The sequence below is a fragment of the Phocoena phocoena genome, chromosome 20, assembly GCF_963924675.1.
Source record: "Phocoena phocoena chromosome 20, mPhoPho1.1, whole genome shotgun sequence".
In the NCBI taxonomy this organism is placed as follows: domain Eukaryota; kingdom Metazoa; phylum Chordata; class Mammalia; order Artiodactyla; family Phocoenidae; genus Phocoena; species Phocoena phocoena.
In genome coordinates, this window is record NC_089238.1 from 56,173,049 (window position 1) to 56,199,213 (window position 26,165).

Genomic DNA, 26,165 nt, shown 5'->3' on the forward strand with positions numbered 1-26,165 from the left:
AACAGGAAGTCTTAAGTTTGTATGTGGGATGGTGTCTCGTCAAGTAGCTCACAATGCTGTCACATCTCCAAAATTAGACTGCATACCCCCCGCCCCTTTCCCTCTGGGCCACGGCTTAAAGCGTAGCAAGTTCCAGGGACCTGCCACCAGATGGAGATGTTCAGCACCGCGATGCTGTTCATCGTACAGCGTGGGTTAGCCACTTTGCAGCAGCCCTGTCCTCTTCCAAGTAACCACAGTATCACCTTTACTACTTGCAGTAGCCCGTCCCCAACTTTCTGATCCAGCGCTTAACCTTAGCTCCTTCGCTCCACCTCGACCCGAGGAAGACCGTGCTCATCCATCAGTCGTGTTACTCTGTATGTACCTATGCTTAACTGCTAGAACAGTCAACCAGTACATGGAAGGAGGAGGACCAGTGCCTCGGTCACTCTGGGGGGCAGTTTAGATGCTGTGAAATCAAACCTGTTCTAAGTGTACTTGTTTGAATTAACTGTATTGTAATATTATTTGTTGAATGTAGTAATTAGGTATTTATGAATATATTGCTGTAATTTCTGACAACATCCAAAAAATAAAATCTTCCTAAATCATCTTAAGCGAAAAATCTTTTCTATGTTATAAGGCCAAAAAATAAAAATGAGAGCTCAACAGTTACACAGCTTTAAGGTAAAGTGTGAAGACACATTCGACTGCGCCTTGGCCAGGTTTTAAGAGAAGGGGATTCGGGGGTGAAATCTGAGATACACAGGACTCCTAAACTGCCACAGCAACATGTGGTTTCATTCTAGAACATTCCCCAGATTAACTCTGAAGGATTCTGCATAAGAGAGATGAAAAGACAAGTCCTGTCATCTCTTAAGTGATGGAGACCAGGTCTTCTGGGTCCTCATCCCTCCACGTGCGGCCCTTCGGTGCTTAAACAATAGCTGCTTGAGCAACCTGAAGTAAGTTTGTATTTTAAACACTGAAGGGTAAAAATACCAGCAGATATTCTTTAGGCCCAGTTGATCACACACATGTACCCTTCGTAACCCTCGAGATGGCACGTGACTGCTTTTGACTGACGGCGCTAGCACTGGAAACCAGCTGGTTACCGAACCTACTCATTACATGACGAGACGATCTCCCCCGCCGCCCCCCGCGTTAATGTACTTTTCCGTAAGGGACTGAGCAATGCTAGCGCTTAAACTTTTCCTCCTAGGGAAAAAAACCAATACCGTTACCTGAGCCACTGCTGCCTAAAACTGTCTTCCCCTCAGTTCATCAAGCACCATGTAATAGGCCCCACTTTTCCCCCTGGGGTCGTGTCTTCAGCTTCACTCACACACTCGATAACATGGAACTGATTTTCTCCCGAGTTTCCTTTTGCTGATAAGCAACCCTTTAGGGCCTTACCCAGAAACAGCCAAGAGAACAAGAGATACCCAGAGTGTCGGTCGGAAGTTGACAGTTGCCTGCTAAACCTCTCAAGTTTGGTCCATCAGATCATTCTAGCCACTTGGGCTGCTCCTTTGCGTGGCAGTTACGCAGGAAAAAAACCCAACAGAGATGTGGGTTGATTCCATCTTTATTGTGTATCAGGGCTTAGATGATAAATATGGGTTGCTGTCACTCGCCACTCATCTGCTGTCCTCCTCCGTGTGAAGAGCCTCTAGCAGACTAAGTTTAGCCCCAGAGATGAGGATCAAGAAGGGAGAAAAATGGCCGCGGCCACGTTACCATCCTGCTACATCTCCATCTTAAAAGCAACACCGGACGGCACCGAACACTCACCTGCACACGACAGTCCCGTGCAGGAGACCCAGAGCTCTGCTAGGGAAATCATTCGTTCTGCCAATGCTTTTCTCATTTCCCCATGAAAGGACAGCTGGCTTCCAGATACAGACATGGAGTTCCAGAACGTCTCGAGGACTAAGCCCAAGCCTGTTGCTTGCCAACAAGGTTATGAACCCATCCCTTGCTTCACTGCAGTTTTTTGCATACATTCAGAAGTAGTTCTAGAACTCTGGAAATGTGAGTACCTCTGTCACGTCTCAAGCACTCAGGCCACCCGGTGAGCCTCCTGCTGGCAGACACGGGCCTCTACAAACCGGTCTCTGCCTACAAGTCCTGAGACTGGGAGCTGTCAGAAGGTTGCAGGTTCGTGCGGAGTTTGTACATGTGATTGAGCGCTTGTGTGAGGAAAGCCCCACTGGTGTTGATCTCCATCAAGGTCAAGTTATCCAGCTAAAACACAAGGGCAAACAGACCGGGTTGGTTGAGTCTTTGATTTCACGAAAGGTTAAATCTACTGGATAAAAATAAGGAACCAATGAGTAATAATTTTCTGAAAGCCCCGCATGGCTAGTTATCCCTTCCCGCGATGCCCTAAGCAGACAAGATGCCACGGGCTGTCCCACAGAGCATCCGGTCTCCGTGGGCGGCCCACCGCATGCCCACCTTGGCGTGTGCCTCCTGCTGTCTCACGAAGCTGTCAGCAGACACCCGGAGCTTGGCCGTGCGAGTGTCCCACACGTCCTTGATCAGGGTCCGGATCTCATCTGCTTTCGGGATGTTGTCTGACGCACTAAAGGAAGCAAAAGGTGAAATAAGTCGCATCAGGAAGCACTCAGTGAACTAAGGCAACTTCCAGGTAGAAGTGGCTTGTATAAATGCTGCTCGGATTTAGGCAAAAATACACAAGCTGTTCTAGACTCAAAATTGGTTTCACTTTTTCAGTTTTTTTAAATGTAAGGATTTCTAGCGGTTAAGCTTGGTGCCAAGAAAATTCAGCCGTGATCCTCACCGAGCTATCTGTGCTCAGTTACCTGTCCCTGGGCAAGCTGTGGTACAAGGACTTCTGTTATTCACCAAAAAACATGAGATCTTGGAGAAGCAGCTCTGAGTCGGTCCTCCCCTGACTCAGGATAACTGAGTGTTCTATGCTACAGAATTTCCATCGAGAATGAATTTCTTTCAAAGGCTGGCTCAGCGGTCATGACCGCTAATGCTAATACCCCATCTGTTATCCAAGGGCTACAACCCACTAGGGAAAGAAGACGAAGGCTCTGTGCCAGGCATTTCTATCCTCAGAAAATCCCTGAAGGATAGGGACTGTCCCACTCTACAGAGAAGACAAAGATACATTTGCAAAACTCACAGAACAAATCGCAAATCAGCATCAACAGCACACGTATACACAGCAAATTCGAGGTAACAGTTTGACTGGAGTCAGCGGGGCCGCACTGAGAGCCTTCCTGTGTGACACATTTCTAAACTAAACTAACCTTTGAAGGAAGAGACAAACTAGAGGACAAAAGCAAAAGTCAGCATCACTCATCACTAGGCATCCTAGGATGAGCTGACAAGGCTCTCTCCACAGGCTAAAATTAGCTCAAGATGAGTAGATAGAGAATCAGTAGTATACAACTGATATAGATTTTAAGATCCAAACATTTGGATCTTATGCTCTGAACAGCAGGTTAAAGAACAAAGGACCCCAGCTCCTCGTGAACTGCACTGCAGAACCGAGGTCCCTTCACTGAATGCATGGCTCTAAGGAATTATAAAACAAGGGTTTCGACAGGAACTGCGTACGTAACACACTGAACTTCAAAAACTGAAGATGAGCCGGCCTCCCCTCTGCTCCCATATTCTCCCTTCTGAGGTCACACTCCCCTACGATAGCAGCCCTCTCATATCCTCCGGATGACGCCCGCCTGCCCGAACACCCTCCTGGGGACGCCGCATCCACCGCCCTGCCCTCACTCAGTCCACGCAGGTCCCAACAGCCCTGCTCCACAAATCCAGGCCCTTTCACCTTCTGTCCTTCTACCTACACTGCCCTCTCCCCTAGTAAATTTCCCCTCAGCCTCCAAGCCAGGGATCCCTTCTCTGGCAGCACCAGGCATGAGGGTCGCACCCCGACATACTCTGAACAGCATCAGCACACACTGCAGGGTTACACCACATCTGTCAACAGGGTCGCATCTCCTCCCCTCGAAACTGGAACTCAAGCCTACATGACCATGTCCACTACCTGGTGGGACGCTTAGCATGTTGAAAATGTTGTGAACTACACAACTGCAGCCACATGTCAACTCAAGGACAAGTCCATGTTGTGCAGATTTTCACTTGAATTCCACAGGTGGGCCCCCAGCCCCTGCTGCTCTTCGGGAGGCAGTAGGGAGCTTCCAACTTTGGTTCTGGTTCTGCTCTTGAATCCATCAATGAAAAGGTGCTCAGGGCTTCAAAAGCTTGACATTGTGCAAATTACATTCTAAGTAGCCATACTTGCCTGCCCCCTGCACTGATGCATTCATTCATTCCACAAACATGCGAGTACCAGGCACTATGCGGGGGCAGGCGAGACAGTCCCTGCCCATGAGACCTGGGGGCGGAGGTGGGGAAGAGCACAGGCACAGCAGTTAGAGCATTACACCTGACAAGTGCTATAGAGGGGTGCAGAGCTGCCACGAGGACTGGTACACGTAACCTGGGAGGGAGGACCTGCTATGCTAAACCCGAGGAGGGAGCAGGGAACAGGTGGACTCACTGGGCAGAAGGACGGTGTACACACACACACACGTGTGTGCCTGTGCACTCTGAGGACCTGGGCATGTGTGAAGAAGTGAAGGAGGCCAACGTGAGCCTGCACCCTAGAGAATCGGAGGGAAGGACTGCCAAGAGTGGTGCGAGACGGGAGAAGGGAACCAGGCCACGCGGTGCTTCGAATACCATGATCAGGACTTCAGACCCTAGAGAGGCTCCGAGGAGCAGGGGACTCACGTGGCAGCTGTATCTTTGCAAGGCCGCTCTGGCTGCAAGGCGGAGAATGAATTAGAAGCCCATGGGGAGCCTGAACTGGGTGAGGGGAAACAGTTTTGCCCCAGTGGACCTGCCTTCTAGCCCAGGGTTGAAGGAAAATGTGACCCCTGGCCCTTTCCTGTGCAAGACATACAAGAACGCAGATGCACAGGCCCAAAGGAGAAAAGGGGTGCAGCTCGACTAATAAAACATTTGCAGTTAAGAAAAAGGCTACTGATGGAGATGATACGCTGATACTAGAGTCCAATATCAAGTGACGGGTAGGACGCAGAATGGAAAGAACCACGGGATTCACCAGGAGAGGGAAGGGTGGAGAAAGGGAAAAAAAAGAAACAGGGAGAGACAGAGCCCGGCCAGTGTGTGCGTGCCCACAAACGACTCCCAGACTACTGACTGAGGACCTGGGGGCCAAAGCTACCACTTCCCTCGGTAATGAGTGTGGAACACGAAAGGAGGTGGGCTGGGAACTGGGGGTTCCATCGTGCATGTGGGTTCGAAGAAGTGAGAGGTACTTACTGATTTAACAGGAGTTTGGTGAGCTCCATGTAGTAAAGGCTGGGCATAGGGGTAAAAGTTTCTTCCTTTCGTTCATGATCCCGAATCTCCTCCAACTTTTCTGAAATTTAGAAGTGTGTACGTTTTACCATGCCCATGAGCAAAATATAGTTTTAAAACCTTCCAAATTTACCAAGTACCTATATTACCTAGTCAATCAACTAAAAAGTACATTTAAAAAAACCCCACTTTTTGAAATAACGTATCAGTAACTAGACATCACTGGGCCGATTTCCTCAAGCACTTCTCTTAGAGAAGGTGGTAGATTTGGGTTATTGTTATTGCTGGGTATATGACTGAAAACAGTATGTCAGAGTCTGAAGTTCTTTTCTTAGGTAAAGAGTGAAGTATTCTACCTCTGATGCAAGCAGTGATGACAGTAACCAGTGACCGGAAAAATTTACTTTTACATTAAACGCTGTTCAGCAGACAGCAAGAGAACTTACAACTAATACAGAGCTGAACGCCCCACGTCTGGAATCAAACCGCTGAGTCCAGTTCCATCCACAGGAACCATCTCCACACGCCTCACCCCTCTCCGCTTCTGTCCTTCCTCCTGGCCTGAGAAAACCCGAGTCCTGAACCCGCCACTGCACGCTATGGCGAAGGGACACGCAGACAGAACTCTGCAGTGGGGCCTCGTTTGAAATGACCGGCCACGCATCTCCAGGGGCCCTCAGTGCTACCCTGCAATCCTTACACTCCCCTGCTCCAGACACCCTCTCACTCTCCATCCTGCCCGCCCTCTCCACGCTTTCTCCCCAACACCTTGCAGGGCTCCGCACACTACCGCCACCGCATCCTTCTAAGGGGCGCGCTGGACCTTCTCTCACCCGCACAGAACACCGCTTCGGCATCTGTCCCCACTCCTGAGTGATCCCTCTTGCCCTCGCTATCGGAGCCGTCCATCAAACTCGGTGCAACATCTTCCAGCTTAAAAAGAAAACTCTCCCCTGACACCAAGTCCTTCTCCAGCTACCAATCCATTTCTCATGCCCTTCACAACAAAACTTCAAGAGTTCCCTGACGTCGGCATTAACTGTTCGGGTGGGCGACTATCCCACCCTCTGACACGGCTCACCGAGGCCACCACCTCTGCTCAGCCAAACCCAACGGCCACATCTCAGGCCTCGTCACGTCTGACAAGGGCCAGTCCCCGGGGTGCGTTTATCACTTGGCTTCTGGGATACCACTCTCCCCAAGTTCTCCTCTCATCTCCCCGACTCCTCCAGGCCTTCCTGACCTCAACACACTGGAGGACAGACCTCCTTCCCTCACCCCTTCTCCACCGCCTACACCCATATCCCACGTGTTCTCATCCCACTTCATTTAAACGCCACCTATGCTCTCATGACCCCTTCCACACCTAGAATCCCAGCTCAGCCCCTCCCCTGACCTCCTGACTCAGATGCCCCACTGCCCACAATATTGCCACTCGGATGTCTAACAGGCACCTCCAGTGTCGCATGTCCAAACCCCCTCCCGGCTCCCACCCTGGTCCACACTGTCCCTGCGATGTGCCCAGTCTCAGGAAAGGGCAGCCCCACCAGCAACCCCAGTGGGCACCCTTACCTCCTCTCTTTGATCCCATGGTCTGTCCTTCAGCAAATCCTGCTGACCCTTTTCTTCAAAATACGCCTAGATGCCAACCACATCTGCCTGCTTCCATCAACTCAATGGGCAAGCCACCCTGAGCTCTTGCCGGGCTAACCCCCTACCGCCCCCTCCCCACACTCATCTCCACACCGCAGACTGAGTCTCTTTCTTTTCCACATCTGAATCAGAGTATGAAACACCTCTGTTCAAACCCTGCAACGAATCAAAAAGACCGACCATACCCAGTGACGGCCCGGAGTGCAACAACAGGAGCTCATACGTTTCTGCTGGGGTTACAGGAGTGGCTCAACCACTCTGCAGGGCTCCTGGGCAGCTTCTAACAGAGCGAAGCACAGTCTGCCCTACGAGCTGCCAGTTCCACGACTCCAGGTGTTTATTTACCCGAGAGAAATAAAAATACATATCCGCAAAAAGACTTAGACACGACTGCTCAAAGCAGCCTTCTTCACAGTAGCCTAAAATGGGAAACGACGCAAATATGCACCAACAGAAGGATGGGGGATCAAGCTGCGGAATCCTCACGCAACGGAGGAAACACTACTCAGCGGTAACAGCGATAACAGCATGACGTAATGACACGTGCAACAAGGGCGAATCTCAAAGACACTGGTGAATAAGAGAAGTCAGAAGAAAACTGACATGCCAGACGATTCCATTCCCACGCCGTCCAAGAACAGGTGGACCCAATCTGCAGGGGCAGGAGCAGCAGCTGGCTCCTGGGCGGGACCCACAGGCGACTAGTGATTTCCACGCCTCGTCACCGCACGACTGCCCAGGCGTACGAGGCCTCAGGCGGACTGTCTCCGCACCTTCTCTCTGACTCTGGCCCTCCCGCGACACAGGCTCTTGCCCTCTATCACCTGGGTTAGAATAGGCCAAAAGTGACAGAAAGGGATGCAGTGCCAACAGAACCAGGGCCTGGTGGGAGGGCGGGGAGGTCCCTGCTTAATAAAACGCCCTTCAGAGCAGAAGGGACTGGAGTTTCCTGTCACGTTTCAGGACCACCAGATTCACACACCCCTTTGGGACAGGAAGTAAAGACAAAACGCGCGAGCAATCTTTCTTAAACTGTATTTGAGTGCACCTGGCTCCAAGTGTCCTAGCTTCTAGGAGGCAGGTCCCCCCGGGTGATTTCCAAAGGGAAGGGGATAATCAAAATCTCTCAGAGGCTTTTCAAATTTCATATGCCCCCCAACCCCGACCCCAAATAAATGTGACATTCATTCTTTACTAGTAATGAGCCATTCACAGCTCCGAGGTGAGAAAAAGACCGCGACGGTTCAGGAGGAAGACCGTGTGCCTCTGATGCGGTATTTTCTTCTCGGTTTTTTGCCAACAGCTTTACTGAGGCGTAATCAACACACCACGCCACTCGCCCATTCAATGGTTTTCCAGTATATTCACAGAGCTGCGCACCCATCACCTCAATCAACCTCGGAACATTTTCATCACCCCAAAAGGATCCCCATAATGGTTCCATCACCTGCTCAAACACTCCCCCTTAGGCAACCACTCATCTTCTTTGTCTCCGTGGATCTGCCTGCTCGGAACAATTCACATAAATAGAAGAATACAATAGTTGGCCTTTGCGTCTGGTTCTTCTCCCTCTTAACGTAACGTTTTACAGGTTCATCGGGACTTCCCTGGTGGCGCAGTGGGTAAGAATCTGCCTGCCAATGCAGGAGACACGGGTTTGAGCCCTGGTCTGGGAAGATCCCACATGCCACGGAGCAACTAAGCCCGTGCGCCACAACTACTGAGCCTCCGCTCCAGAGGCCTGTGAGGCCGTCGTGCCTAGAGCCCGTGCTCTGCAACAAGAGAAGCCACTGCAATGAGAAGCCCACGCACCACAACGAAGAGTAGCCCCCGCTCACCATAACTAGAGAAAGCCCACGCGTGCAGCAATGAACACCCAACGCAGCCAAAAATATAAATAATAAATAAAGGCTCATCTATGTTTGCACCCTGTGTCACAACCTCATCCACTTAGGTGGCCAAAAACAATATTGCCTTGGATGGACGATGCCTTATTGTCATGCACTCTCTCTAAGGTAAGGTAACTACTCTGCTCCTCATGCTGGTCTATGGGTTTAAAAACAATTTTTGGATATCTTTACTTTTATTTATTTATCTTTGGCGCACTGGGTCTTCGTTGCTGTGCGCGGTCTTTCTCTAGGCGCGGCGAGCGGGGGCTGCTCTTCGTTGTGCTGCGCGGTCTTCTCATTGCGGTGGCTTCTCTTGTGGAGCGTGGGCTCTAGGCATGCGGGCTTCAGGAGTGGTGGCACACGGGCTCAGTACTCATGCCTTGCAGGTTCTAGAGCGCAGGCTCAGTAGTTGTGGCGCATGGGCTTAGTTGCTCTGTGGCATGTGGCATCTTCCCGGATCAGCGCTCAAACCTGTGTCCCCTGCACTGGCAGGTAGATTCTTAACCGCTGCACCACCAAGGATGTCCCTAGACTTTAAAATAAAGACTGTTACAAGAGACAAAGAAGGACACTACATAATGATCAAAGGATCAATGAAAGAAGAAGACATAACAATTGTAAATGTACATGCACCCAACATAGGAGCACCTCAATATATAAGGCAGATACTAATAACATCTGTAAAGGGAGAAATTGACAGTAACACAATAATAGTAGGGGGATTTAACACCCCACTTTCATCACAGACAGATCATCCAGACAGAAGATCAATAAGGAAACACGAGCCTTAAATGACAAATTAGACCAGATGGACTTAATCGATATTTACAGAGCATTCCACGCAAAAGCCACAGAATACACATTCTTTTCCAGTGCACATGGAACATTCTCCAGGATTGATCACATGCTAGGCTACAAAGCAAGGCTCAGCAAATTTAAGAAAACTGAAATCATATCAGGCATCTTCTCCGACCACAACACTAGGAGATTAGAATCAGCTAGAAGAAAAAAACTGTGAAAACACAAATATGTGGAGGCTAAACAATATGTTACTAAACAACCAATGGATCACTGATGAAACCAAAGAGGAAATTAAAAAATACCTAGAGACAAATGAAAACAAAATCATGACCATCCAAAATGTATAGGATACAGAAAAAGCAGTTCTAAGAGGGAAGTGTATAGCAATACAATCTTACCTCAGAAAACAAGAAAAATCTCAAATAAACAACCTAACCTTAGACCTAAAGCAACTAGAGAAAGAAGAAAAAAACAAAACCCAGACAGTACACTGAAATAATAAATATCAGAGCAGAAATAAATAAAATAGAGACAAAGAAAAAATAGAAAACAACAATAAAACTAAAAGCTGGTTTTTTGAAAGGATAAACAAAATTGATAAATCTTTAGCCAGACACATCAAGAAAAAAAGGGAGGGGGCTAAAATAAATAAAATTACACATGAAACAGGAGAAGTTACAACAGAAATACAAAGGACCGTAAGAGCCTACTACAAGCAACCCTATGCCAGTATAATGGACACAACCTGGAACGGACAAATGCTTAGAAAGGTACAACCCTCCAAGATGGAACCAGGAAGAAACAGAAAACATGAACAGACAAATCACAAGTACTAAAACTGAAACTGTGATTAAAAAACTCCCAACAAACAAAATTCCAGGACCTGATGGCTTCACAGCTAAATTCTATCAAACATTCAGAAGAGTTTAACACCTATCCTTCTGAAACTATTCCCAAAAATTGCAAAGGAAAGAACACGCCCAAACTCATTCTATAAGGCCACCATCACTTTAATATCAAAACCAGACAAAGATACCATAAAAAAAAAAAAGAAAATTACAGGCTAATATCACTGATGAACAGATGCAAAAATCCTCAACAAAATACTGGCAAACTGAATTGAACAATACTCTAAAAGGACCATACACCATGATCAAGTGGGATTATCCCAAAGTTGGAAGGATTTTTCAATATCTGCAAATCAATCAGTGTAATACACCACATTAACAAGCTGAAGAATAAAAACCATATGATCAGACTTTCCTGGTGGCGCAGTGGTTAAGAATCCGCCTGCCAATGCAGGGGACACGGGTTCGAGCCCTGTTCTGGGAAGACCCCACATGCCGTGGAGCAACTAAGCCTGCACGCCACAACTACTGAGCCTGCGCTCTAGAGCCCACGAGCCGCAACTACTAAAGCCCACGTGCCTAGAGCCTGTGCTTTGCAACAAAAGAAGCCACCACAATGAGAAGCCTGCATACCACAACGAAGAGTAGCCCCTGCTCGCCGCAACTAGAGAAAGCCCATGCGCAGCAACGAAGAACCAAGTCAGCCACAAATGAATAAACAAAACAAAAACAAACAAAACCATATGATGATCTCAATAGATGCAAAAAAGGCTTTTGACAAAATTCAACACCAATTTATAATAAAAACTCTCCAGAAAGTGGGCATAGAGGGAACCTACCTCAACATAATAAAAGCCATATATGACAAACCTACAGCTAACATCATACTCAACGGTGAAAACCTGAAAGCATTTCCTATGAGATCAAGAACAAGATAAGGGGCTTCCCTGGTGGCGCAGTGGTTGAGAATCTGCTTGCTAATGCAGGGGACACGGGTTCGAGCCCTGGTCTGGGAAGATCCCGCATGCCGCGGAGCAACTGGGCCCGTGAGCCGTGGCCGCTGAGCCTGCGCGTCCGGAGCCTGTGCTCCACAACAAGAGAGGCTGCGATAGTGAGAGGCCCGTGCACCGCGATGAAGAGTGGCCCCCACTTGCCACAACTAGAGAAAGCCCTTGCCCAGAAACGAAGACCCAACACAGCAAAAATAAATAAGTAAATTAATAAACTCCTACCCCCAACATCTTCAAAAACAAAAACAAACAACAAAAAAAAAACAAGGATGTCCACCCTCTCCACTTTTATTCAACATAGTTTGGAAGTCCTAGTCATGGCAGTCAGAGAAGAAAAAGAAATAAAAGGAATCCAAATTGGAAAAGAAGTAAAACTGTCACTGTTTGAAGATGACAGGATACTATACAAAGAAAATCCTAAAGATGCCACCAGGAAACTGCAAGAGCTGATCAATGAATTCAGCAAAGTGGCAGGATACAGAATACACACACAGAAATCTGTTGCTTCTATACGCTAACAACGAAAGATCAGAAACAGAAATGAAAGAAACAATCCCATTTACCAGCATATCAAAAAGAATAAAAGTCCCAGGAATAAGCCTACCTAAGGAGACAAAAGACCTGTACTCTGAAAACTTTAACACACTAATGAAAGAAATCCAAGATCATACAAACAGATGCAAAGATATACCATGTTCTTCAACTGGAAGATCAACGTTGTCAAAATCACTATACTACCCAAGTCAATCTACAGAATCAGTGCAATCCCTATCAAATGAACAGTGGGATTTTTCACAGAACTAGAACAAAACATTTAAAAATGCGTATGGAAACAAAAAAGATGCGGAAGAGCCCAAGGAATCCTGACAAGAGAAAACGAAACTTGAGCAATCAGGCTCCCTGACTTCAGACTATACTACAAAAAAGCTACAGTAATCAAAAAAGTATGCTACAGGCAAACACAAAAAATACAGATCAAAGAAAGCTCAGAAACATACACACAAACTTATGGCCAATTAATCTACGACTAAGGAGGCAAGCCTATACAATGGAGAAAAGACATTCTCTTAAATAAATGGTGCTACACTGGTGCACAGTGTACCAGTGTGTACAGGACAGCTACATGCAAAAGACTGAAACTAGAACACTGTCTAACAGCATACACAAAGATAAACTCAAACACAATTAAAGACCTAAGTGTAAGGCTGGGATACGAAAAACTCTTGGAAACATAGGCAGAACACTCTGACATAAATCACAGCGAGATCTTTTTGATCTGTCTCAAATAATGGAAATAAAAACAAAAATAAACAAATGAGACCTCATTAAACTCAAAAGCTCTTGCAAGCAAACAAAACCATAAACAAAACGACAAGACAACCCACAGAATGAGAGAAAATACTTGCAAACGTTGTGACTGACAAAAGCTCAACCTCCAAAATTTACAAAGAGCTCATGCAGCTCAATATCCAAAAAAACCCCAAACAACCCGATATAAAAATGGGGGAAGACCTAAATAGACTTTTCTCCAAAGAAGACATACAGAGGGCCAAGAGGCACATGAAAAGATGCTCAACATCGCTAATTATAAGAGAAATGCAAATCAAAACTACAGTGAGGTATCACCTCACGCCGGTCAGAATGGCTAACATCAAAAAGTCTACAAACAATAAATACTGGAGAGGGTGTGGAGAGAAGGGAACCCTCCTATGCTGTTGGTGGGAATGTAAATTGGTGCAGTAACTATGGAGAACACTATGGACATTCTTTAAAAAACTAAAAACAGAGCTACCATAAGATGCAGCAATCCCACTCCTGGTCATATATCTGGAGAAAACCACGGTTCGAAAGGATACATGCACCCCAACGTTCACTGCAGTGCTGCTTACAATAGCCAAGACAGGGAAGCAACCTAAATGTTCACCGACAGATGAATGGATAAAGAAGATGTGGTACATATATACACTGGAGTATTACTCAGCCATCAAAAGGAATGACATAATGCCATTTGCAGCAACACAGACAGACCTGGAGATTATCATACTAAGTGAAGTAAACCAGACAGAGAAAGACAAATATCATACAATACAGCTTATATGCAGAATCTAAAACAAAATATGCAAACTGACTTATTTACAAAACAGAAACAGGCTCACAGACTTAGCAAATAAACTTACAAAGGAGAAAAGTGGAAAGATAAATTGGGAGTATGGGACTGACATACACACACTACTGGATTTCAAATAAATAACCAACAAGGACCTACTGTATAACACAGGGAACTCTGCTCACTATCCTGTAATAACCGAAATGTGAAAAGAATCTGAGAAAGAGTAGATACATGTATATGTAAAACTGAATCACTATACTGTATACCTGAAACTAACACAACATTATTAATCAACGAAACCCCAATATAAAATAAAAATTAAAACCAAAACAAAAATAAATGGGACCTCATTAAACTCAAAAGCTTTTCACAGCAAAGGAAACCATAAACAAAACGAAACAACCACCTACAGAATGGGAGAAAATACTGGCAAAGGATGTGACCAACATGAAATCAATCTCCAAAATTTACAGAGCTCGTGCAACTCACTATCAAAAAAGCAAACAACCCTATCAAAAAATGGGCAGAAGACCCAAACAGACACTTCTCCAGAGAAGACATAGAGATGGCCAACAGGCACATGGAAAGATGCCCAACATCACTGATTATTAGAGAAATGCAAATCAAAACTACCATGAGGTACAACCTCACACGCGTCAGAATGGCCATCGTTATACAGTCTACAAACAACAAATGCTGGAGAGAGTGTGGAGAAAAGAGAACCCTCCTACACTGTTGGTGGGAATGTTAAGGTGGTGCAGCCACTGTGGAGAACAGTATGGAGGTTCCTGAGAAACTAAAACTAGAGCTACCATATGATCCAACAATCCAACTCCTGGGCATATATCTGGACAAAACTATAACTGAAAAAGATACACGCACCGCTGTGGTCATGGTAGCACTGCTTACAATAGCTGAGACATGGAAGAAACCTAAATGTCCATCTTCATAAAGAAGATGTGGTACGTATATACAATCAAATACTACTTGTCAGAAAGAGAAATAAAAATACCATGTGATATCACTTACACGTGGAATCTAAAATATGGCACAAATGAACTTATCTACAAAACAGAAACAGACTCACAGACACAGGGATCAGATTGGTGGCTGCCAAACAGGACGGGTGAAGGGAGAGAGAGATGGACTGGGAGTTTGGGGTTGGTAGACGCAAACTATCATACTTAGAACAGATAAAAAACAAGGTCCTAGGGCTTCCCTGGTGGCGCAGTGGTTAAGAATCCGCCTGCCAATGCAGGGGACACGGGGTCGAGCCCTGGTCTGGGAAGATCCCACATGCCACGGAGTAACTAAGCCCGTGTGCCACAACTACTGAGCCTGCGCTCTAGAGCCTGCGTGCCACGACTACTGAAGCCTGTGCACCTAGAGCCCGTGCTCCGCAACAAGAGAAGCCACCGCCATGAGAAGCCCGCGCACCACGACAAAGAGTAGCCCCGCTCGCTGCAACCAGAGAAAGCCAGTGCGCAGCAACGAAGACCCAATGCAGCCAAAAATAAATAAATAAATTTATTTAAAAAAAAAACAACAAGGTCCTACTGTTTAGCACTGGGAACTACATCCAACCTCCTGGGATAAACCATAATGGAAAAGAATATGTTTTAAAAAGAATGTATGTATGTGAATCACCGAATCACTTTGCTGTACAGCAGAGATGCACACAACATTATACATCAGCGATACTTCTATTAAAAAAACAAATAAAATAATTCCATTTGCAGCAACGTAGATGGACTTGGAGATTATCATACTAAGTGAAGTAAGCCAGACACAGAAAGACAAATATCACATGATATCACTTATATGCAGAATCTAAAACAAAATATACTTAGAAAACAAAGTTACAATTACCAAAGGGGAAAGGTGGAGGAGAAGGATAAATTGGGAGTATGGGACTGACATATACACACTACTATATTTCAAATAAATAACCAACAGGACCTACAGTGTAACACAGGGAACTCTGCTCACTATTCTGTAATAACCGAAATGGGAAAAGAATTTGAAGAAGAGGAGAGACATGTATATGTATAACTAAATCACTTTGCTGTACACCTGAAAATAAACAACGCTGTTAATCAATTAAACTCCAAAGTAAAAGAAAATTAAAACAAAAACAAACAAATGGGACCTCATTAAACTCAAAAGCTTCTGCAAGCAAAGGAAACCATAAAAACGAGAAGACAACCCACAGAATGGGAGAAAATACTTGCAAATGATGCCACTGACAAGGGATCACTCTCCAAAATTTACAAACAACTCATGCAGATTGATAAACAAATAACCCCATCAAAAAATGGACACAAGGGCTTCCCTGGCGGCGCAGCGGTTGAGAGTCCGCCTGCCGATGCAGGGGACACGGGTTCGTGCCCCGGTCTGGGAGGATCCCACATGCCGCGGAGCGGCTGGGCCCGTGAGCCATGGCCGCTGAGCCTGCGCGTCCAGAGCCTGTGCTCTGCAACGGGAGAGGCCGTAACAGTGAGAGGCCCGCATACCGCCAAAAAAAAAAAAAAAAAAAAAAAAATCAAAACATACAGATGGCCCCAGGCACATGAGAAGATGCTCAACGTCGCTAATTATTAGAGAAATGCAAATCAAAACTACAATGAGGGCTTCCCTGGTGGTGCAGTGGTTGAGAGTCCGCCTGCCGATGCAGGGGACACGGGTTCGTGCCCCAGTCCGGGAAGATCCCACATGCCGCGGAGAGGCTAGGCCCCTGAGCCATGGCCGCTGAGCCTACGCATCCGGGGCCTGTGCTCCGCAGCGGGAGAGGCCACAACTGTGAGAGGCCCGCGTACCGCAAAAAAAAAAAAAAAAACAAAAAAAACAAAAAAAAACTACAATGAGATATCACCTCACACTGGTCACAATGGCCATCACCAAAGAGTCTACAAACAATAAATACTGGTGAGGGTGTGGAGAAAAGGGAACCTTCCTACACTGTTGTTGGGAATGTAAACTGGTACAGCCACCATGGAAAACAGTATGGAGGCTCCTTAAAAAAACCAAAAATAGAGCTACCATATGACCCAGGAATCCCACTTCTGGGCATGTATCTGGGAAAAAAACATGATTCGAAAGGATACATGCACCCCAATGTTCATTGCAGCGCTGCTTACAATAGCCAGGACATGGAAGCAACCTAAATGTCCTTTGACAGAGGAATGGATAAAGAAGAGGTGGTACATATATACAAAGGGGTATTACTCAGCCATTAAAAGGAATGATATAGGGCTTCCCTGGTGGCGCAGTGGTCGGGCGTCCGCCTGCCGATGCAGGGGACACGGGTTCGTGCCCCGGTCTGGGAGGATCCCACATGCCGCGGAGCGGCTGGGCCCGTGAGCATGGCCGCTGGGCCTGCGCGTCCGGACCCTGTGCTCTGCAACGGGAGAGGCCACGACAGTGGGGGGGTCCGCGTACGGCAAAAAAAAAAAAAAAAAGGAATGATATAATGCCATTTGCAGCAACACAGACAAACCTGGACATTATCAGACTAAGCGAAGTAAGCCACACAGAGAAAGGCAAATATCATATGATACAGCTTCTATGCGGAATCTAAAACAAAATATACAAATGGACTTATTTACAAAACAGAAATGGACGCAGAGACTTAGAAAACAAACTTACGGTTACCAAAGGAAAAAGATGTAGGGGAAGGATGAATCGGGGAGTGTGGGATTGACATATACAGTTAAGTTTCCCACATACAAACGAGTTCCGTTCCACGAGGGCATTCGTAGCCCCATTTGTTCACAAGTCCAACAAAGTCAGCGTAGGTACCCAACTAACACAACGGGCTATATAGTGCTGTACTGTAATTGGTTTATAATACTTTTCACACAAATAATACATAAAAACAAACACAAAAAATAAACATTTTTAATCTTACAGGGCAGTACCCTGAAAAGTACAGTAGTCCAGTACAACAGCTGGCACAGAGCTGGCATCGAGTGAACAGGCAAGGAGAGTTACTGACAGGAGGAGGGAGGGGAGGTGGGACATGGTAGAGCTGAAGGACCGTCAGCAACAGGAGACGGAGGGCGAGCCGCAACGTCACTCACGCCTGACGTTCACGGCACAGGTTCTGGTTCTTTGCTGGATCTATTCTATCTACCCTCTTGAAAAAACGATCCAGTGATGTCTTGGTAGTGGCTCTTCTTATCTCCTCACAGATGACACGGTAGCACTGGATTGCATTCTGATCGGCTGCTGCAACCTTCGTGTACCGTTCTGTGTTAGGGTCCTGTGCCTCAAAAACCAACAGTGCCCCCTCAAATAAAGAAAATCCCCTTGCAATTTCCTGTGTTGTGAATCTCTTCGATTCTTCAGTTACTTCTCCTCTTGTCTGTCTTTGTCCTTTCTCTGGGCCTCCAATTCCTTCAGGTCTTCATTAGTGAGCGCCTCGTGTTGCACAGCAACGAGTTCAATGGAGTCGTCCTCTTGCAGATCTAGCTCCAGCTTCTCGCTGAGGGTCACTACGTTGCTGAAGACCTCTTTGGACTCCTCATCCACCTTCTCAGATCCAAGAAAATCGTAAACAAACTGCGGGCAAAGGTTCTTCCAAACCCCATTCGTGATGACGGCCATAACGTCATGCCAAGAAAAGTCAATCTTTTTTACGGCTGTGTAGATGTTACAGTTCTTCCAAAACTGTCACAAGTTGTTCCTGCTTGGTCACTTGCCTTTACTGCCTGATGAAAGTGTGACGTAAAGAATATTTCGTAGAAGTCGCTATAACCCCCTGGTCCATATGTTGGATGAACGACATGGTATTCAGTGGCAGATGCGCTACTTTGAGGTTGGGATGAAAGTCGTCCATGAATGAGGGGTAGCCCGGATCAGTGTCGAGCAGCACAAGAATGTTGAACGGGATGTCCTTCTCCAAGCAATGTTTCTCTACCTCTGGGATAAAGTGGTGGAAAAACCAATCCTGGAAAATGGCCTGTATAACCCAGGCTTTGGGGTTACTCTTCCACACAACAGGAAGAGAGAGCCCTTGGCTACGTTTTTAAGGGCTCTTGGGTTCTCTGAATGATAAACTAATAGAGGCTTCAGCTTCATAGCACCAGAAGCATTGCCACCAAACAACAGAGTTAGCCTGTCCTTTGCTGCCCTATAGCCTGGCATCAACTTGCCCTCCTTGCTGATGTAACTTCCGTCCGGCATCCTCCTCCAGTACAGTTCTGTCTCACCCACAATTAAAAACCTGCTCGGGTAAATACGCGCCTTCATCAATAATTTCTCAAAGCGTTTCAGGAAATTCCCGGGCAGCTATCATATCTGCACTCACTGCCTTGTCACTTACTTTTACCTTGTGAAGTTGGCTCCAGCCTTGAACCGATGAAACCAGCCGTGGCTGGCATTAGAAGATGTGCCCTCTGATTCTTCACCATGTTTCTTCTTCAAGGCTTTTGGCTTTCTCTTGAATCAGCATTAAACTGAGCGGGACTCGACAGTGATGCTGATCTATCATCCACATACTGAGAAGTTTCTGCATCTCCTCCATCACTTTTCCACGCTTCTTTGATATTACTGTCAACATCATCGGCACAGCAGACTTACATGTTCCATGATCTCGTCCTTCTTCTTTAGGATCGTGCTGGTGGTTAATGATTCTTGTTATGAGAACGAGCGATGTCTGCCATCTTTTCGCCTCACTCCACTCTCTCAATTATTTTCACTTTTGTTTCCACTATTATTGCTTGGCACTTCTTAGCAGTACCAGCTACATCACTGCTGCTTTTATTCTTGCTTCTGGACATCCTGAGCTTGAAATAAAGATACTGTACTACTGTACTCTGTAAAGTACACCAAAGCACAACCACTTGTAGAGGATGCACGCCCATGGCAATGTACGCCAGACACGTGAACTAACAGACGTGACTGGACATGTGAACGCACGTTCCCATCTTTGAAAGTTCGCAACTTGAAGGTTCATATGTAGGGACTTACTGTACACACTACTGTATTTAAAATACATAACCAACAAGGACCTACTGTACAGCACAGGGAACTCTGATTAACATTCTCTAATAACGTAAATGAAAAAAGAATTTGAAAAAGAGTTCATACATGTATAACCAAATCACTTCATTGTACACCTGAAAGTAACACAACATTGTTAATCAACTATACTCCAATATAAAATAAAAATTAAAAATAAAAAACAAAAAGGGACTTACCTGGTGATCCAGTGGGAAAGACTCTGAGCTCCCAATGCAGGGCACCCTGGTTTGATCCCTGAACAGGGAACTAGATCCTGCATGCATGCCAAAACTAAGAAGCCTGCAGGCCACAACTAAGAAGCCCACATGTCAAAACTTAGAAGCCTGTATGCCACCACAAAGACCTGGCACAGCCAAAACAAATAAATAAAAAATAATATTAAATAAATTTTAAAAAATTAAAACAAAAACAAAAAAAACAAATGGTACCTCACTGAACTCAAAAGCTTCTGCAAGCAAAGGAAACCATAAGCAAAATGACAAGACAACCCACAGAACGGGAGAAAGTATTTGCAAACGATGTGACCAACAAAAGATTAATCTCCAAAATTTACAAACAGGTCGTGTAGCTCAATATCGAAAAAACAAACAACCCAATAAAAAAATGGGCAAAGACCTAAATACACCTTCCTCCAAAGAAGACATATAGACGTCCACAGGCACATGAAAAAATGCTCAACATCGCTAATTCTTAGAGAAATGCAAATTGAAACTACAATGAGATATCACCTCATACCAGTCGGAATGGCCATCATCAAAAACTCTACAAACCATAAGTACTGGAGAGGGTGTGGAGAAAAGGGAACCCTCCTACCCTGCTGGTGGGAATGTAAATTGGTACAACCACTATGGAGAACAGTATGGAGGTTCCTTAAAAAACTAAAAATAGAATTACCATATGACCCAGCAATCTCACTACTGGTCATATATCTGGAGAAAACCACGGTTTGAAAGGATACACGCACCCCAATGTTCACTGCAGTGCTTACAATTAGCCCAGACATGTCAGCCACCCAAATGTCCATCAACATATGGATGCATAAAGATGATGTGGTACATATACACAATGGAGTATTACTCAGCCATTAAGAAGAATGAAATAATGCCATTTGCAGCAACACAGATAGACCTGGAGATTATCATACTAAATGAAATAAGCCAGAAAGGGAAATACAAATACCATATGAGTTATACGTGGAATCTAAAATATGGCACAAATGAACCTACCTACAAAACAGAAACAGACTCACAGACATAAGAGATCATACTTGTGGTTGCCAAGGGGGAGGGCGGTGGGGGAGACGGATGAAATCGGAGTTTGAGGTTAGCAGATGTAAACTATTATATAGAGAATGGATAAACAGCAAGGTCCTACTATACAGCACAGTGAACTATATTCAATATCCTGGGATAAAGCATAATTGAAAAGAATATAAAAAATGAGTGGGGCTTCCCTGGTGGCACAGTGGTTGAGAGTCCACCTGGCGATGCAGGGGACACGGGTTTGTGCCCCAGTCCAGGAAGACCCCACATGCTGCGGAGTGGCTGGACCCGTGAGCCATGGCCGCTGAGCCTGCGTGTCCGGAGCCTGTGCTCCACAACGGGAGAGGCCACAACAGTGAGAGGCCCGCATACAGCAAAAAAAAAAAAAAAAAAAAAATGAGTGTATGTGTATAAATGAGTCACTTTGCTGTACAGCAGTGACACAACACTGTAAATCAAATATACTTCAATAAAAATAAAAAATTTTTTTAAAATCTTGAAAAACCTAGTCCATTTCCAGCAAAAATCAAATTTCTAAGGGAAATAAGGGAATATTTAAAGCTTCTATTATGGGAATAAATGCACTATGGAAATGTCTGTCTTGCCACAAATAAATGATCTAATGTACCACTCTTTAGGAAAAAAAGAAAAAAAATGGAATGTATATATGTGTACATACGTGAGTCACTTTGCTGTACAGCAGAGATTAGTACAACATTGTAAATCACCCATGCTAGCACAGGGAGATTACCTCGGTGCTTTGTGACCACCTAGAGGGGTGGGATAGGGAGGGTGGGAGGGAGATGCAAGAGGGAGGAGATATGGGGATATATGTATATGTATTGCTAATTCACTTATATAGAGCAGAAAGTAACACACCATTGTAAAACAATTCTACTCCAATAAAGATGTTAAAAAAATCACCTATGCTTCAATAAAAAAAATTAAAAAATAAAACAAGAATGAAATAATGCCATTTGCAGCAACATGGATGAACCTGGTGATTAACATACTAAGCAAAGCCAGCCAGACAGAAAGACAAATATCATATGATATCACTTATATGAAGAATCTAAAAAAAGAGAGAAATGAACTTATTTACAAAACAGAAACAGACTCACAGACTTAGAAAACAAACTTATGGTTACTAAAGGGGAGAAATAGAGAGAAGGGATAAATTTGGAGTTTGGAACTGACATATACATACTACCATATCTAAAACAGATACCCAACAAGCACCTACTGTATAGCACATGGAACTCTGCTCAATATCCTAGTAATCTAAATGGGAGAAGAATTTGAAAAAGAATAGATACATGTATACGTATGAATCACTTTTCTGTACACCTGGAATTAACACAACATTGTTTTGTTTTGTTTATTTATTTATTTATTTGGCTGCGTTGGGTCTTTCTTACTGAGCACCGGCTTCTCATCGCAGTGGTTTCTCTTGTTGCAGAGCACGGGCTCTAGGCGCGTGGGCTTCAGTAGTTGTGGCACGCAGGCTCAGTAGTTGTGGCTTGTGGGCTCTAGAATGCAGGCTCAGTAGTTGTGGCACACAGGCTTAGGTGCTCCGCGGCATGTGGGATCTTCCCGGACCAGGGCTCGAACCCGTGTCCCCTGCACTGGCAGGCGGATTCTTAACCACTGTGCCACCAGCAAAGTCCCAAACACAACATTGTTAATCAACTATACTCCAATATAAAATAAAACTTAAAAACAAAAATAAAAATAAACAAATGGGACCTCTTTAAACTCAAAAGCTTTTGCACAGCGAAGAAAACCATACACAAAACGAAAAAACAACCCACAGAATGGGAGGAAATATTTGCAAATGATGTGACCAACAAAAAATTAATCTCCCAAATTTAGAAAGATCTCATGCAGGTCAATATCAAAAAAAAAAAAAAAAAAAAACCCATCAAAAAACAGACAGGAGACCTAAATAGCCTTTCTTCCAAAGAAAACATACACATGTCCACAGGCACATGAGAAGATGCTCAACATCTCTAATCATTAGAGAAATGCAAATCAAAACTACAATGAGGTGTCACCTCACACCAGTCAGAATGGCCACCATCAAAAAACCTACAAACAATGAATACTAAACAATAAAGACGGTGTGGAGAAAAGGGAACCCTCTTGCACTGCTGGTGGGAATGTAAACTGATACAGCCACTATGGAGAACAGTGTGGAGGTTCCTCAGAAAACTAAAAATAGCATTACCACATGGTCCAGCAATTCCACTCCCCGGCATCTACCAGGACAAAACTTAATTCGAAAAGATCCATGCACCCCAATGCTCACTGCAGCCCTGTTTACAATAGCCCAGACACGGAAGCCACCTAAATGTCCATCGACGGAGGAATGGATAAAGAAGATGTGGTACATATACACAATGGAATATTACTCAGCCATTAAAAAAAGAAAGAAAGAATGCCACTTGGAGCAACATGGATGGACCTGGAGGTTATCATACTAAGTGAGGTAAGTGAGACAGAGAAAGACAAATACATGATAACATTTATATGCGGAATCTTAAAAAAATGATACAAATGAACTTATTTACAAAACGTAAACAGACTCACAGACTTAGAAAACAAACTTACGGTGACCAAAGGGGAAAGGTGGAGGGGAGGGATAAACTGGTAGTTTGGGGTTGACATATACATACTACGATATTTAAAACAGATAACTGGGGGGGGGGGGAAAAAAGATAATCAATAAGGACCTACTGTACAACACAGGGAACTCTGCTCACTATTCTGTAATAACCAAAGTGGGAAAAGAATTTGAAAAAGAACAGATACATGCATATGTACCTGAATCACTTTGAGGGACACCTGAAACTACCACAACACTGGTAATCAACTCTACTGCAAAATAAAACTAGAATTAAAATAAAAAAGTTTGTGGAAATATCTTAAAATCAAAACCTGAACTAGAGTTTGTACGCACGCCCCGAACGACCATTACTAACAGTGGTCCGCGGCCTCTCGCAGCTGAGGCTGGGAAGCATTCATTGATTTCACCTGATGAGCGACGCCGCGTCCCTGGAAGGACCGCTTGCCTCCACCCGCGGGAGGGCGACCCCAGCCCCCACGGCCCGCCCCCATCACCACCACACCCCGCTCCCCCTCCACGTCCTCACCCACGTCCATCCACTCGGGGGGGAGCAGCCGACACTTCTGTCTCTGTTTCAGGTTGATCGCCAGCCACAGAGGCACCTGCACTGGTAAGCCGGGGTTGAAAGGCCCCAGGTCGCCCTGCAAGCAAACACACACAAACACCGTCCCTCAAAACTGCATCGCTGGACCTCTGCTGTCCACGGGCTGGAGCCCGAGCGCGCTCTCGGCCACACCGCGCCCCACCGCTCCTCTGCGCTGGGTCCCCAACGCCGCCAGACGACACCTGTGGGCGCTGGACCCGCCGCCCAGCCCCCCTCCCGGAAGCGGGAACCGACCAGGGAGAGCCGGAGGCCCGGCGGGTCTCACCCCGATGAGGTAGATCTTGTCCAGACTGAAGTTCGGGATAATGGTGACCAGCTCCTTCTCGGCCAGGAACTCCACCTCGGCCGCGTCCATGGTGGGGCCTGCGGCTAGCCCGGGACTCGCCGCCGCCTCCGGCCCCTCAGCGTCCGGGAAGACGCGCTGCAACCGCCGCTTTCCCGCCACCGAGCAATGCCCAGCCTCTGGCCGGAAAGAGCCTCGGCCGGCCTATAGAAACGCGGCGTTCTCCGCGGGGCGGCGGAAGGCGGGGACCGCGGATGCTACGAGCCCGCGGATTGGCGAGCCTGAACGAGGCTGCGAGCGGACCCCGCCCCTCTCGTGGGCAGGCCCCGCCCCCTCCCGTGGGCAGCACGCCCGGCGCCGCCGGCCCACCTGCAGCTAGTACAGCCTTCGGTGTCCCTTCACCTGCCCCGGGCGCCCGCCCAACAACACTGCGAGTCAAACTGCGGGTGGGCTTCGGGGCCAGGAGTAAATGCATGTCACGGCTTGACCTGGCTACACAGACGCGGCCCCGGGCCGCTGTACACGGGGTTAATATCTATAAAAATGAAGATTCCTGGGAATTCCCTGGCGGTCCAGTAGTTAGGACTCCGCGCTTTGGGCCCGGGTTGATCCCTGGTTGGGGAACTGAGATCCCACAAGCAGCGCGGTGCGGCCAAAGGAAAAAAAAAACGCAGATTCCTCCACTGCACCCACATATTCCAATTCGGAAACCGCGGGGAATTGGCTCACAATTTGCACTTTGGCAGACTCCCCAGGTGAGACTTGTGAAGGGGCAAGTTTGCCCAACTGGGGCAAATAACGTATTGATTGATGAGCTCATCTGTTGGCCAGTCCGGGTGCCCTCTATACCGTGGGCTCATGTGAACCTTTACAACAGGGGTTCTAAGACCCTCCTCTGTCAGCATCCCCTGGGAGGTTCCGATTGTTCACACACACCTGCAGACTTGTGATTCAGGGGTCTGGGTGAGGACAGAGTGTTGATTTTAATCAGGGATTTTGATGGGGTGATAATAGGCCAGGAAAACTTCCCGGGAGGTGAAGCAGCTAGAAGAAAACTGGGGTGGGGTGGGGGTGGGGGGTCAGGAAGGGGCGGGGGGCAGGGGGGAGCTGAGTTTAACACCATGATCATTAGGCTCTAAGAAAAAACATATGTGACAGGAGGATTTCAGGGTCCTAGATCCCAGCAGGAAAGCTGCCTCCCCCCAGAAAACGGCACGCTTTCCTCTCTAACCACCCTGAAACCTGCCCCATGTCAGGTTGTCGGGAAGATGAAATAAGGCCATACTTCAGTTCTGCTCACTCGCATGGCCTGGAAAGGTTGTCTGTTGTTTATCTGCATTGGAAGCTGTCATTGCAGGCCTGGAGATTTCCTTCCTTGTGTCATTTATGAAGACAAATACTTTCAAAGAAAATAAAAGATCCCTCGGGAGGCTGTGTGAGTGAGAGCACGTGACCACTCTGAACTTCAGTCTCTTCATCTGCAAGCAAGGTAGGAAGAGGAGTACCCAGGGGGGTTGGGGGGGAGGGGAAGCTGTAGGCCACCTGGCCCCTCCTAAAATAGAAGCTCCCTCAGTCATCTGCAGAGAGTGTGTGCCAGCCTGTCTGGGTTTTGACTGATGGGGGAATGTTTTCCTGACTGGCAAATATCTGCGTTTCAAATTTGGTGAGGCTTCCCTCGCTGATTTTCGCAA

At 46.3% G+C, this 26,165-nt stretch overlaps 1 protein-coding gene across 1 annotated transcript; it reads right to left on the minus strand.

Annotated features, from left to right (window-relative positions):
- Positions 1-2,103: 2,103 nt before the first annotated feature.
- GINS2 (GINS complex subunit 2) lies at positions 2,104-24,546 on the minus strand. The gene is made up of 5 exons (XM_065898413.1): positions 24,457-24,546; positions 24,114-24,228; positions 5,326-5,425; positions 2,443-2,569; positions 2,104-2,229 (listed from the first exon to the last, which is right to left on the minus strand). The coding sequence occupies exons 1-5, from the start codon at positions 24,544-24,546 to the stop codon at positions 2,104-2,106; spliced, it is 558 nt and encodes a 185-aa protein (XP_065754485.1).
- Between the last annotated feature and the right edge of the window lie 1,619 nt (positions 24,547-26,165).